At 40.0% G+C, this 15498-nt stretch overlaps 2 protein-coding genes across 8 annotated transcripts in view; both read right to left on the bottom strand.

The window, feature by feature from the left end:
* Nucleotides 1–2814, bottom strand: part of rhbdl3 (rhomboid, veinlet-like 3 (Drosophila)) — a 49445-nt gene extending 46631 nt beyond the window's left edge. For 3 of the 5 annotated variants that reach the window (XM_044029130.1, XM_044029133.1, XM_044029135.1), the window contains exons 1-2: nucleotides 898–1352; nucleotides 138–703 (exon numbers count right to left, since the gene is read on the bottom strand). In XM_044029130.1, coding sequence (XP_043885065.1) covers nucleotides 138–293 — 156 coding nt within the window. In that variant the 5' untranslated portion in view covers nucleotides 294–703; nucleotides 898–1352. Of the gene's footprint in view, nucleotides 1–137; nucleotides 704–897; nucleotides 1353–2654 lie in introns of those variants that run through there. The other 2 variants (XM_044029131.1, XM_044029132.1) reach the window with 2 other exon arrangements.
* A 1594-nt stretch (nucleotides 2815–4408) lies between these two features.
* rhot1b (ras homolog family member T1) lies at nucleotides 4409–15416 on the bottom strand. Of its 3 annotated transcripts, XM_044028949.1 has the most exons (21): nucleotides 14888–15416; nucleotides 14118–14176; nucleotides 13904–13985; nucleotides 13670–13713; nucleotides 13500–13553; nucleotides 13366–13418; nucleotides 12936–13044; nucleotides 11202–11303; nucleotides 10869–10967; nucleotides 10678–10786; nucleotides 10483–10603; nucleotides 9712–9796; nucleotides 9194–9339; nucleotides 8957–9057; nucleotides 8339–8469; nucleotides 8061–8144; nucleotides 7239–7361; nucleotides 6934–7139; nucleotides 6154–6300; nucleotides 5443–5461; nucleotides 4409–5387 (listed from the first exon to the last, which is right to left on the bottom strand). In XM_044028949.1, exons 1-21 carry the CDS (start codon nucleotides 14922–14924, stop codon nucleotides 5214–5216), a joined length of 2085 nt encoding a protein of 694 aa, XP_043884884.1. In that variant the 5' UTR covers nucleotides 14925–15416; the 3' UTR covers nucleotides 4409–5213. The 3 variants fall into 3 exon arrangements, with proteins under 3 accessions (XP_043884884.1, XP_043884882.1, XP_043884883.1); XM_044028947.1 differs by lacking the exon at nucleotides 5443–5461 and having other exon boundaries at nucleotides 4409–5331; nucleotides 6178–6300; nucleotides 14888–15410; XM_044028948.1 differs by lacking the exons at nucleotides 5443–5461; nucleotides 6154–6300 and having other exon boundaries at nucleotides 4409–5331; nucleotides 14888–15408.
* Between the last annotated feature and the right edge of the window lie 82 nt (nucleotides 15417–15498).

Genomic DNA, 15498 nt, shown 5'->3' with positions numbered 1-15498 from the left:
AGATAGAGACAAATTCACTTAAAGAATATTTCAGGCTCATGTATGTGTGTGTGTGCGTGACCTTGCCTCAGTATAAAGCTGAGAGAAAATAAGAGGTAAAAGTCATTGTCATTAATGAAGAATTCAAGTTGACTCACGTCCTCTGGAGCCACTGGAAGGACGTCGGTACTTTCCAGAACCTCGATTTCCTCGCCTTCAGCGTTCGCTGCCACCGCCGGAGAAGAGTTCACCGGCGGCTCCCGGGTCCCAGCCGCCATCCTCGGGCTGCTCGTCTCCATAAACCCGCAGAGCATGCAGCGGACCCCGGTCCTCAAGAGTGACCCGACAGACTCCACATGGTGCACTTTATAATCCCATTGTTGGGCATTGTGCTCGTTTACGCATCTCGTCTTGTGTGTTGGGAAGTAAAATCACTCCAGTGGGATCATAAATAAATAAAAGAAATAAGAAAAAAGTATTTCCAACACACTTTCCTTCAAGTCAAAGCCGTAATCTCCGCTGCTGGAGGAAAAAGTTGATGTGGTAACAGTTTAGTCCTGTGGTGGAGTCACATCATGGTCCAACACGTCGTCGTTATTCAGCACTGACGGAGATTTCACTCACACACACACACACACGGTCCAAGTTTGCGAAGCACTGGCAGAGCGCGGATCTTCTCGCTCTCGCAGACGCGACAGTCATCAGGAGCAGAGCGCAGATCTATCTGAAACACATAATGACATCATCAAACTCGGATCACAGGGCAGCGATGACGCACATATCTCGTGCGGCTTCTCCGTCCAGAGGTGAAGCCGCGGGGAAAGTCGACTTCACACCTCGTGGGCACAGCACAGCACAGCCACATTCATCAGACAAATTCCCTGAAAGTGCCACAATTTTTGTGGTGCGTCATGATACCTGGCACGCTGTCCGCTGGCGACGGCGACGCAGCGCAAAGCAGCGCAGCGCGGCAAAGGAGAGCAGTCGCCAGACCAGCGAACCAGAGCCGGGCAGGAGGATGAGGAACACGCCGACCGAACCTTGGTTCAGCTCCAGGACACACACTGGGGCTCGATCTGCCACGGTCGCATGAGTCCTCATTCGGCAATGAGAGAGATGGAGTGTGTGTGCGTGCGCGCGCGCGCGGTGTGTGTGTGTGTGTGGGGCGGAGAGATGGAGGCAGGGAGAGATTTTAGACCTGCGGTGGTGAGGGATCACCCTCTGGGGATTTCTGGGTCTCTGTCTGAACAGCTGGCTGTTTTGGTTTTTATGTGAGGATGAGACAGCATCATCATTACCTCGTCATTTACATGGACACACTAACGCATCACATCAGGTTGTTTGAACAAAAGTAAAAACAAAGTTTCACCTGCTGCCTTTTTTCTTTTTTTTTTCTTTTTTTACGAAATTGTGTGTTTTTAATTTTATCGTGTTGTAAAGTGTCCTTGAGTGACCTGAAAGGCGCTTTTAAATTAAATGTATTATTATTATTATTATTACAAAAACCGCCTCAACTCAACTTGATATAAAACATATTGTGTCAACACAGAAGGTTAAGTTGTTAAACTTACAACACTTACTGGATCATTTCAAGCAAGCACATTACTCTAAGTATCATTATAAAAGTCAAGTTGATTAAATAAAAACTCATTAACATCACACTAAGTCAACATACAACTCATTAACTATAATATTGCTTTCAACAAGAAGAAGAATGTTACAATTTGTCTTGTCAGAAAAGACAAATCTTATCCCCCATGTACATTAATTCTCAGTTAAATGTCTGTAATAATGCCCAAAAAAAGTATTTGAGTAATCATTTCTGAGACAGAATTCATGTGGACATTTTGTAGAAACGTGTCAAACATCTGCATGGTGTATGGTTATTCAAATTTAAAAATATATATAAGTAAGTACATCTTATATAATCATGATCTTCCTAAATATTATCAACATTGTTTTAGGATGCATACATGTGGCGGTATTTTTTGTTATTTATGTCCTGATTAATGGAACGTGGAGCACTTTTATCTCACTATTTTTACCCGTTTGTGTTGACATTTAATGTAAAATGATGTCAGATTGCAAAAAAAACTACTGTTGGTGCAAATAGTGGCTTGATTTGACTGTTATTTGACTGTCCACCTGTTGTTGGTCTTTTGTTCTCAGCTGATTAAACAACACAGTAACACTTCTGTTGGAGAAGATCTGTTCCATTTTCAAACTACTCATAAACAATTAAAAGGAATAGTACATACATAGATCAATAAATCAATTCCTAGTTAGAGGTCATAGTTGCATTTGGATGTAATTACTAAAACATGTTGCTTAGCCATTTCAGAATTAATGTATCCGTTGCTGCAATGATCTGATTTCTTCATTCACGTTCAACAGCATATAACTACAGATTAATCACTAGTATAAAAAGCAACATGCAATAACATAATTAACCTATAACACTATGAGACAAGGCACTGGAGTTCATCAAGGAGAGTCAGTGAGGATATCTCACCGTAATCATGTCCAACAGAAACAGCATTCATTCATTTCAGAAAGGAGGGAGTGTCCACGCTTGTAAATTGCAGGTTGTTTTAGGGAAGATAAACTGCCGCCTCCAGGTTTTACTGCTACAATCACCCAAAATAATGTGGGCCCCACTTCAGACGAACACCTACCTATTACTGCAGGAGGCATCAAACAGACTTCTTCGGATGGTGGAGACCAGGACTTATGGGATGGCTCTGTGTGGTGTGGTTGACAAGCATCCCGTTCAGCCTGGTGTAAAAGAATTTCTCAGAGATTTAGATTATGTTTAGATTATGTTTTTTTCACGTGATCCCAAGGAGAGCAAGTTCTATTAAAGACACATTTCTCTGTCACTCGAACTCCAATGAATTCAATTCTACACCCCAAATATTCACTGATAATTGTAAAAAACACTTATAAAAAATTACTCATGCCTGTGCAGACAAAGTTTGCAAGTCTGAAGGCTGAAGAAGTGTGACTGATTTTCTGGTCTCTTACACATTCAAGTAAAAAGGACTTTCTGGTACTTGAGTTGCAAAACTATTCTGCAAAAACATCTCCGGCATCCTCCCACAGTCCAAAAACATGTCGATATGACATACTAAATTGACCATTAGTATAAAAATTAACGGTTGTTAGTCTCTGTGTCACCCTGTGATCGACCAGCGGCTCCATGACCCTCAGACTGAAAGCTGTAGACGATGAATGAATAGTCAGAATCTACTACTTCATTATAGCCACATGTTATTCTTCAACTATTCCAGAAAATCCAAAAGGCTGCAAAAGATGTGTATGTTCACATGTCCTGAAGGTGAAACACATGGCAACAAGATAGCAAGATTACTCATTTGGGCCCAAAAAAATAAATAAGTAATAACCTAGTAACTTAGTAAATAAGTAAAAAAGGTGAATAAATCTATTGTTAAACAAAACGATACAAGCTCCCAAAGGCAGATCTTTCATATTATCATTTGCTACATTCACCAAGAGAATTGCCATGAAGGTAATTGGACAAAATAGTCTTTGACGTGGGTTGCTTTTCTGCAAGTCGAGTTGACATGAACATGACAGGCAGAGGGATAGCAGGAACTAGGTACTGAGGGAAGAGGGTGTGAACGACACGGAGACTTGACAGGAGAGATGCCACAGTAACGGCAAAAGAAACACCTGCATGTGTGAAAGAACTCAACCAATGAATAAATTAGCAGGCAGTGAGGAACACTTTCTTCCCACATTATTCTCTGTGAAAGCAGTTTGCAGACACCAAGTGTGTGACTTAGTACCATTACTGATGATTCTGCTTCTGCCATTTCACAGATGTTTCACACAGTCCCTATTTTTTTATTATTATTATTGTTATTAGGGTTTGAGCACAAGGTGCGTAGAACCCTATTGAAACTGAAGGAATTCTTCTTATGATTCGCGACGTGGGCACAGAGACTCGCGAGCCCTTGAGCTCGAACCTGTTCAGAACCGCTTGCAGTACTAGTTATTATTATTATTATTATCATAATAATACATAACGGTTTAAAAGGTTCATGTTATGTTGCAGTGTTAAGCTTGCAGCAGTAGTTTGAGTGAGAAGATGCCTTATGTTTGAATCTATTAGTGAGAGGAAAAGAGGCACTGCTTTAAAACCTGTTTAAAGCCATATTGCGGGCCTTTGAATTTTTTCAGAGGTTCCGTTTAGTGAAGTTTGTTGGATGGAGATAAGCAATGCTGCCCCCTATTGTCTTAAATATTGTCCTCACATACAATCTAATCTCACAGAAATTGACTTTTTAATATGGTAGAAAACCTGTAATCATTAAAAACTACATTTTGCAACACCGTCTCGAGTTGTCTACACGCTCATGTTTACAAATCTTAATCCACATCTTAATATGAATTCCAACAGAACAGATGCAGTAATAGACATTTATTGATTGTTAAATTTTTGGAAAGGCAGGGCTGAATAAATACTTACAAAATGAACTTTGTAACAAGCAATTGCAGTGGTTTATAAATTAACATCTGTGGCCAGGAGAGACAGAGAGCGTCACAATGAATAAAATTCTTCGGACCTCTGTCAGCAAACTTAAATAATGAGCCTGGAAAACGATACAGAGAAGTTGGGAAGGAAATCTTAAAATACTGCATGCAAACACAAAATGTACAGTGTAAATTTTCAATATCTTTGCTCACACACACACATAATAGGAATCATTTCACACATTCACATCCACCAATTAAACACTGATGTGCTCAGATGTTCGCAATGTTAAAAAATGTTTGCTACTGTTTTGCTTGTACAATATAGTGCACTATGTTAAATATACAATTTAAACATTATTTAGTCTAATAAAAGCATAAATTCTGTTTCGTACCTCACATTTCATAATCTCTACTACAAGTGACGCCTTGTCCATCAGTGCACTCACCGAGCAACCAAAGAAAAAAATACCTAGCTTTGTATCTCAATGTGGCAACTTACAATGTTTGTTTTTATAAATATAATTATTTTACCGTGCAAAGACTTGGAGAACAGACTAAGTTATTTCGGTACAAAATTAAAGATTTTTCTCATTTATCCCCAGGAAGAAATAAAATGAGGGTTTATTTTCAGACGTTTTCCATGAATGTTTAATGTACTTCAAGCAAAATTGGGGGGGCGGGGACAAATGATGTGACCTGTCAGGATAGATGTCCATGGATAAAGACGAAGAGAATCACCGCTGTCTGAGCAGCACTCTGTACAGAGTTAAACCCAACACTGCAAACACTGTGGCCCCAACACTCGCTCTGAGCCAGAAGGTGGAGCTCTTCAGGTCTGCCTGGCTCACATGTCTGTTAAACACAGAGTTGAGATATAGATAAATACAAAGACTACGTGTAGGGAAGAACTTTAAAGAGATGAAAGTGGAAAACAGAGATGACAAAGAAAAGGATGACATAAACCAGTGAGAGAAGAGATTTGCTACTTCAAAATTAATTATTACGGGGTCAGAATTGACTGATCTCATCTCAGACTATGCACAATTCACCATGGCAACTTGTTATCTTCAATTAATGACTACATTTTCAATAGAAGGGGATGATTGGAAGGCTCAGGAGTGATGTGTATTCTAATTAAATATGATGACAGAACAACGATGGAGCCTCTAAATGTGAAGATACTGAAACACAGCATCTGCAGGGTTATAATAATGACAGGAGGCAAGAAGAACAGGACAGAAAAGACAGCAACAACCAAATAATGGATCTGAAATCAAACAGGAAACGCTGCTTCTAATGCTTACAGAGACAGCAAGCAAAATCAACATTAAGAAAGTAGAGATACCAGAAATGATTGTTGGAAAAAGAAAAGATAGTATGAAAACAAAAGCAAAAAGAAAACAGAGGTGAAGACTGTTTGCAAACATTAGTCACTGAAAACATGAACATTATCATCAGCAACTACTATAAAAACTCATGCTAGTGTCGTCCTAAATGAAAGTAGGAAGAATGAGGAATTCACAGAGGAGAGCATTAATGACATATGATTTTCTTCCCTCTGCCTACAGTACCGTACAATGAGCAGAAGTCTCTTTTTTGGACCGGCAGCTAAAACTGGCTGAATGCCACAGAAATGACAGAATCAAAAAGAAAAAAATGGATGAAGGAAGTGACAGGTGTCTTAAAAGTAGAGAGAACCTTCTAAGTACGACAGCGTAGAGTTTGGCTCTGACCGTCTGCAGCAGCTCAGAGTTGAGGAGGTTCTGACACAAGCAGAATGTGCACCGGTTACAAGTGCACATGCAGCGCAGCCGGGCGTGGCTGAGGAGAGAGAGAGAGAGAGAGATGCAGGGGAGAAAAACACACACTCACACACACACACACAGGGTGGATGTTAAACACAGACCGAAGGGAAAGGGGACAAACACAACACCAGGGAGAGGAAAAAGTTCAAAGGTGACTCCAAGGTGGCTCATCCTCTCACGGAGAGTCAGAAAAGATGAAACGTTTCAACTGAGACTTATTCAGGAGAAGGAGAAATTTAGTCCACTCGTCACAACAATATAGTATGAAGTTGTCACAGCAATCAGAGGAAAGTACATATAGATTGAATATAGAAAGAATCAGTACCACATCATTTCACCCACAAACCTTTTTCTCTAACATTATCAAACCGGTAAGTGGAAAAAAGCCAACATATGATGAGATTTAATATCTTGGAGCAGTGTTTCCCAAACCTTTTATATGGAAACCCCCTTTTTCAAGATGTCAATTACTACCACCCAATTCCAACATAAATTGTGACAAGAGCAACTTTGTGCATACTATAATGTTTTTGATTGTTTAACTCAAATTGTGTAACACCTAATCTCTGGGAATGACGGTCTCTGGCTGCACTATATGTAGTGCTCTAGTGTCTTTATCAATCATTGGATCAAGAGTCAGTATACGTACGGGTACATGGCCATCGTGGTGAGTTTGGTGTAGATGTCTTGGTTGGGTGCTGCAGCCGCTGTGTTGCAGGTGAACGTCTGAGGAGGCGGCATCTTGTGCCTCCTACAGAACTCCAGGGGACTGCAGCCGTACATCTGCTTGACCTCAGGCAGGTCGGACTTTGCTGCAACCATCATACAGGGTGTCTTGCTGTCCATGAAGTATTGCTGAGGGGGAAACAGAGTGAGACTGAGCGCGTGAATGAATGTGTTTCATAATGAACATTAGTCTTATGTACTTACACACACACACACGCACACTTTTACCTTGAAGACTTTGGCACAGTACTCAAAGGAGTAGGGGTTGCTGACATCATAGACCAAGCAGACAATGTCACAGGACATATCGGCATCAGACAGGTAGTCAAAGTCGGGGAAAACTTCATGAAGCTGGTGAGGAGGTTGAAGAAGAGGGACACTTTAAAAATGTTGAACATAAATGGAGAAAAAAATCACAGTTCTCTGCTTCATTGTTGCCTGGTTTACTGTAGTCAAAATCGGAAATATTAATAGAATTAATAGACTTTTTCAATTTTTCCCACCCTCACTGTTTCCTAGAGGAACACAATGTGCAAAGTGCACATCATTATAAATTAGACGTGGGTTAAAGAAAACATGTCGTGTATCTGTAACCTTAACTTAAGTGGTGCAATTCTAAGTCTTTTGTTAAGCATGTATAAACAACTTGAACGTGTGTGTTTGCCCCCTGCAGCAGCCAGAGATGAGAAGATTGAACTGCAGGAGACCCAGCGCAGCAACTTTCCACTGTACTATAATGGATGTGGGTTACAGAAAACTTGTGTCAGGTATTTTAATGCATCTGTAATTCACTTTAGCGAGTAAGAGGTACAATGCTCTAAGTCTTTCGTCCTAGATGAGCATGATAAGCAGCTTATGCTGTATTTAAAGCCAGATATGTATGGCAAACCTTATGCTGTGGGTGGACCTCGATAATATCTGACAGTCAGCCATAGGAATTGTTACACATGGCAGTTTATAATTCTATTTGTAAATACTAATAAATAAATGTTTTTCCAGATTGTTTCGCTGCTGGTAGACTTCTCGCAAACCCCACATTCTGATACTCACAAGTAGGTATTTCTCCTGGCCATACACATATGTTGTGCTGATGGCATAGAAGGATCTGTGTTCTTCATTAATGGTTTTCTGCCGCTGAAAGAAATGTTTTCAAGTGAGTTTTGTGAAGACTGACCTGAAAACTTTGAGTCAAATGCTTCTCACTGGTGATATTATCAAGTAATATTTACTTTTTGAATTGTCTTTGCAATCGAGGGCTCATGAACATAGTGGCAAAAATATATATGCACTGAAATGGTTACATTTACGACTGTTTATGTTTGTTTTACCGTAAGGTTTCGACCTAGGAAAGCTTGGAGGAAACCACTCTTGCCACTGCCAATGTCTCCGAAGACGTTACAACGGAAGACACTGCGCTGGGTCTGCTTCTTCTGCAGGTCAATCTTCTTATCTCTGGTTACTGTAGGGGGCAAACACACACACACATATACACACACACACACACACACAGACAACAGAGGATCAGTTCAGAAGGCTGCTGTACAAAACACATGCCTGCAGTCAGTCAGTCAACAAAAACATCCACTTAACATCCACTTTAAACTGTTCAATCATTTAATGTTGAAGGCTGACGTATATGATTTTGAGTGTACAGGATGAGGAGCGGACACTGCTTTTTCGTAAACTCTATTGAATTAGACCATTAAACTAAAAAGGGGGTGAATAATTATGCAAACAATTATATTTCTTTATATATTTTTGTTTCACTGACATTACTTTGTAGAAATCTGTTTTCACTTTGACATTAAAGAGTTTTTTCCAATAAATTTTTGTGTGAAAAAAGCCAAAAAAGGATAAAACATCCAAGGGGGTGAATACTTACGATAGCCACTCTATGGATCTACATTTAACCAATGCAGCGAAATGTTAATGTGGAAGATTGTTACCTGTGATTCCTGACGCCTGTGACTCCTGCTCAGCAATGATTGAGTAACCAAGGTAACCCAAATACTCCAGGCATCGCTGGACGTCGAGATATGTCGTTAGCCTAGAAGTAAAACAAACTAAATAAGGGGTCCTTTAAATATAAAATATAGCTGACAGCACTGGAGGTCGCCAAAGCCAGTTTTCTTTGGAAAATGCACACATTGTTATCACATCACTGAATAAAAAAGCCCACTCACGTCCACTGGGAAAGATAGCCCTGGTATGTGATCCAACCATTGTCATTAGTGCCAACTGTGTTATTGACATCAGGACCCCAGGGCATGTAGGGAAAAACATCAAACAGGTCTTTCAACTCCTCTGGTGACAAGGCACAGTCACGGTCCTGTTGGGACACAGAGATTGTCGTTCAGGGAAGGTAACAACTGTAGAAAGTGATGCTCAAGACAGAAAGTGTTACAGATTAGATTACATGAAAATAATTGACTCCGTTTGCTGCATGTAAGTCTCTAACTGAAAAACACACAGGATGGACTGAGGCACAAATTCAGTTAGGCATTAATCACCATGACAGAGAGCAGATCTTGACACAGGTTGCAACCTCTACTCTCCGACTAAGCTAATCCTTCCTCGGTGGCAAGGAGTTAAATCTCGCCTTGGCAGGAGGACAGCGTGGGCTACACTGAGCCACTTTGCTTGAGTACGTCTCCAGGGCTTAGGCTCGTGCAAATACAGAACAAGACTTAGAGGACTGTACCTTGTCATGTTTGTCAAAGACGCTCTGAAGGAAGAGGTAGGCGTTGTGGTTGAGCTCTGTGGTGCAGTCTGAAGGAATTTTCAATCTGCAGGAAAATGGGCGTCACAGTGAACATGTTATTTTTAACACACGAGTACATATATCTTTTGGCAAGTAACAGGTAAAAGACAATGAGTGGGTCATAATTTTTGCCATATTGTAGACGTTGTACATTTTCGTTTGCAACTCAAAACTGCATTTTACTAATTGCAGTGGGCCTTTACAAGTATTCCAACAGGGCTAAATGACAGAGTGAGCTAATTAAAACTGTCATGAGCAAAATCAAGACATACTGAGGCAGAGACAAACTTTCAGCCAAGGGCTGTTATCATTTTTTATTATGCATATTAAATGTACATACCGATAAGATATAGTGTCACATCCATTAGTAAAGCTAGGATCTAATTAGGAACATTAACATTCTATATTGTTGTGAGTTTTATATCTGAAATTGTTTCGTCTCTGTAACTACTTGTACTATTTGTGCTGCTATGTTGAAAAGATCTTGTATCTCAATGGGATCATCGCGACTAAATACAGGTTAAATAAAATAAAATAGAGAATAAAACGGCATGATCAAAGACAACAAAAGTGATAATTTGCTTTACTTGGAAAAGACAGATATTACTATACTCGCATTAGGTTTAAATTAGAGGGTGGAAAGTCATGCATATTTCTAATACTGATGAACAAATTGATGCAACACAAAGAAGAAAAATGCTTCTGACTTACGGTGGGAATAAGTAATCCTGATTTAACTCCAGGTCGTCGTCATATCCAAACCTCCTCAGCACCGTCCATGTTGTTTCATGACGCCCTCGCTGAATGAACAGGGTGTGAAGGAACAGAAAACCTGGAGCACAAAGACATTTGTGTCTGTTTGTACAGGTCAAATAAGTAAAGGGGTGTTTGTTAATGTGTTCCTACCTTTCAGAGAAAGTCCATTATTACACACTCCGTCACTTAAATTCTTCCTCACTACATTTTTTACATCTTCTAGCGCCTGAGGCTCCAGCGGGGTGTTGAAGCAAGTCCGCTTTGATGGATCAGACAGAAACATGGTTTTTTTTTAATCCCATTACCCATACATTTGTCAGTTAAAATATTCATTGATTTACCTGGAAGAAGTTGAGCTCATTATCATTGAGAATCCCGTCGTTGTCCAAGTCGGACACCTTGAAGATTCGAGTGAGCGCTTTGACACAGAGAGGCTTCATCTGGACATGAAAGTGAGACAGAACACTTTCTGTCAAAAAGCATATATGTGTCTATATATAGATATATATATATCTATATATATACACATATATGTATATATATGTATATGAGTATATATATATATATATATACACACACACACACATACATACACATTACACTGTAATCATTTAATTATGGGTGTACAAGACAGACAGTGGTGTCGACTTCATAGAGCTGATTTTAGGTCTTACATCTTTTCTCTCTGGGCTGTAGAGCGGACCTGTGGGGTGCAGAACTGCTTTCTGGGCATAGTAGAACAGCTCTGAGATGTTCTTCAGGTTTTTGGCTGAACACTACAAACAAATCAGAAGAGTGTTTAAGCAGCCTGCAGAGCTTTGTTGAACATGAATATACAGTATTTACACCTTCAAAAAGCACACCGTCAAGTATCTGTGATGTAAACAGTGCAACTGTTGTCCACCTGTGTGTATGTGTGCATATCCATTAGTGCAAGTGTTTTATTTGTTACCGCTTTTCTGGCATAAACACTGTCCTTGTTAGGACCCGTAGTCCTCATGGAGACCAAAACCTGGTCCTAATGAGGCGGAACTCATTAGACTTTAACTGATTATAGTTAAGTTTAGGAATAAGGCTTTGGTTAAGCTGTCCAAATGAATGGAAGTCAACAAATCCATGTGAGTTCTTACAATGATAGCGGCGTAAACATGTGCGTGTGTGAGCCAAGTACTAAGTCAGGGCCAGACAAGGTATTAACAGGTAGGATCTGTCTGCTGCAGGATGAGTTCAACAGACAGTGTTCTCATGTACAACATTCATTATGGGATTGGAGTGTGCGAGTGTACATGTCTGTAGCAGGCTCTAATTGAGGTCTAATTAAAAAAAAATTTGATTTACATCCCTCCATCCATCTTCTACCGCTTTATTCTCGACATGAGGGTCACGCTTCAAACCACATTTGACATTAAAAGGGCATTTGAGGGTTAATATTTAGTCTTGGTGATAGGTGTAGAATTGGGTTAATGCTAGGGGTTAGACATTTAGCTGTGATGGATAAAATTGGGGTAAGGAGCTAGGAAACGTATTATTTCTGTGTCCTCACTAAGAATGCTGTGTGTGTGTGTGCTAGAATGAAGCTCGACCACAATCCTCTACCATCAGTGAAAACTTCACACCACTGAGACATAAACTAAAATTCAGCACATCAACTATTGTTGGAGCTTCCTCGCTGCACATGCTCTATCGATGTGGGCCACAGGCAACACAATGAACAAAAGGATCAAATGTTCAGGTAGGTTCTTGTACAAAATGGAAAGTGACAACATTTGACACAGTGCATGGGAGAAACAGGTGGAAATTAGCCTCAGGCTACAACCTGGCATATTTACTGTACATTTTAATGTTTATTAATATGCATTGTCCCTTTCCTTAAATAAATAAATGTATATAAAAAAAAATATGTGCAGTAGAAGCAAATATTGGTATTGGCTTTACTAAACTGTACCACAGGATTGTGAACAGTGACCCTATATATTGATTAAAAATAAGAGCTAATCTTTTTCTAATCTGTGGTTATTCTGTGTCTATTAAAAACATTTTATTCTCTTGATGGAAATATTTGTTTCAAATAAATGGCTTAAATGGACAGAATGAAACCCCTGAAACAACAACAGACAAAATACAAAGGTTAACTAGACAAAAATAAAAATTGTTAGCAACACTTCAGTTTCCACCTAACTGCTGTCATGTTTCTTCGGTTTATGAGAGGACGATGGAAGAGGATTATTTCCACATGAAATGTTATCCTCTTTAATGTGTTTCTGTTGAATTACAACAGTGGATATTAAGAGCCAAACGTGTGGTATTTATCAGGGAATTCAGCATGGATTGGATAATAAACGCATTATTCCAAATGTTACGGATTCACTTGTGAGAAACCATAGCAACAGGGAACAAAGTGGTCTCACCTCAACACAAGTCTCTATCTCACTGTGTTGGTTCATTATGGGTAATATGGTCTCCATGCTGCTGTGCTCCACCAGGTCTGACTTGTTCCCCACCAGGATCAGAGGAACTCTGGACACACACACACACACGTGTATATATACTGTATATACATACTGTACATATGTTTTTGTAGAAAATGATCAACTATATGACTTATGTATCATATCACTATATCAGCAATATCTGTCAAAATAATTTGACCATATAATGCCGTTCTTATTACAGAGTGGCCTGAGTTTCCCCTCTGCAGTGGTTCCGACAGAAAATCATTTTTAGAGATCAATGTAATAAATAAGTGTTTTAATATTTTGTGCGCCACATCCAACGGTCTACGTCAAACACTATATTAAAAAGCCCTGACAAACCCCTGTTATAAAACCAAGTTCACACCTGCTGTCCTTGTCTGTGTTCTCTGTAATGAGGGGGATCCAGTGGCTGGTCACCTACCCCAATAAACACAAAGATTAATTATCATTATTAATTTATTACACCATATGGAAATGCTGTTGGCAGACGTGACTTACCTTTTCTATGGACTTCTTGTTGTTGACAGAGTAGACAATGCAAATCACATTTGCCTATGAGAGAGAGAAAGAGAGAGAGAGAAGCAGCGCAGACATGCAATAAGCTTTCACCTGAACTCATCGTGTCCATAGTAAGTGTCAGAGAAAAGCGTACAAACACAATGACTAACCTTAGAGATCTCCTGAAACAGCTGCTCGTCTGTCTGCTCTGCCTCTGTTGAAGCATGTGAATGTGTGTTTATGATTTTTGCCAGACCTGAGATTTTATGCACGTTAACTCCCTCAGAAATGACAGCAAAGCCACGGATATAATAATAATAGTTTTGGTCGCTGCCATTCATGCTCGGGCCCTACAAATTTACTCAGTAGAATAAAAACAATGAAGCTGTCGCGGTCTAAAATACCTGAATAGTCCACAATGTGTGTGGGAACTCTCTCTGGTGTAACATCAGCAGGTATGGTGATCTCCTCAGCTCGGTAGGGAACCTAAGATGGACACAAAGTCACACAGAGCCGAGCTTCAATAATCCAGTCAAATCAGAGGTGTTAAATAGCAGAACATGACCAAAGGTTTGAAGGGTATTTTTCCAAAATCTATTATAAGAAGTTTCTTCATACCACTTCTGGAAACTCCTCGCTGACGAGAGACATGATGAGAGATGTCTTGCCCACCTTGGCTGTGAGGGAAGCAACAAGAGGAGTTTTAGCATAATCCTCATACATATGGTCTCACAATAATAATAATAACAACAATAATTCATGTTCATTTGTTCTTTTTTAACAGGAACATAATTTTCATTGATACAAACAACACAAGTTTCAGGTAAAAGGATATAAAAAGCACCAAGCTCTAATTTTAACATTAATCCATGAAATTCCATTTTCCAAGTATTGACCTGATAGGACCACACACACATAAATAACTGTTCTGAGGTTGAAGATAAACTGGTTAAGACAGCCTAGTTGTTGTGACAGATGATCTCACTGTTAAATAGTGTTTATGAGTTTACTACTAGCAAACCTGGACATTCTAGATCAGTGCACATAGAAAAGTAAAATAGGAAGATGTCAGCTAAAGATGCAACTAACAAATAATTTCATAATCGCTTAATTCTTCTTATTTGCTGTTCACTTGGGTTTTAAATGCAACTCTGAAGTTGTGACAAAAGCAATGACAACAAGGTACTTGGCTTTTGAACGTTAAATTATTGTTACTTCTTGTTGCAAAATATCTTGTACGTCTCTGTGGCATTAAGGCACATCATGCTTTTGATTAGCATCATTTTAAAGGAACCACTTGAGTGACAGGTGAAGTAACAACACACACACACACACATCATCATGCTCAGTATGTAGCATCATAATAAAGTGGACACTACGTTACTTACGCTCTCCCACTAATAAAATCCTCACGTCCTTGCGCATCCTCTCGAGCGTCAACAACCACCTCGACAAAATGAATTGTGTGACACATTTATTCCACGTCTGGATGGAGGAGAGCGTCAGTCAATCACTTCTCCTCGGCCTGGCTCGCCTGCTAACGGCTACGACCGCATGTCAGCTCCGGTGTGCACTGGTTCAAGAGCGCCGTAACAGATGTGTTCAAACCGTTTGATATTCGGGATAACACACGTGTCTTTATTCCACTGAAGGACTTGGTCAGTCAGAGCTGGACTGTGCGTCAAAGGCTGTGAATACCAGCACACAAACTTCACAGCACTGGTAGCGGGCGTTAGCAAGCGTAACTGCTTCCACCACGCCCCTCCGCGTCAGCTGAGCTGACCCACTCGGTGAGGACGAACAAAGATCGTATATTTAGTGAAGAGTTTTTACAACCCGAAGACAAAAACGCACTTAATGTTTTTGGACTGTGCGAGCAAGTCGCCGGAGGACTCGGAAATAATTCACACACACACACACGGAAGAAAACATGCACAACTTCACACGTAAAGGACTCCGGTCAAACCCATGGATGGTGAAATCCGCCGACGTTCGCTTC

This window comes from Solea senegalensis, linkage group LG6 (genome assembly GCF_019176455.1).
Source record: "Solea senegalensis isolate Sse05_10M linkage group LG6, IFAPA_SoseM_1, whole genome shotgun sequence".
In the NCBI taxonomy this organism is placed as follows: domain Eukaryota; kingdom Metazoa; phylum Chordata; class Actinopteri; order Pleuronectiformes; family Soleidae; genus Solea; species Solea senegalensis.
This window is presented reverse-complemented; position numbering and strand designations above follow the sequence as displayed.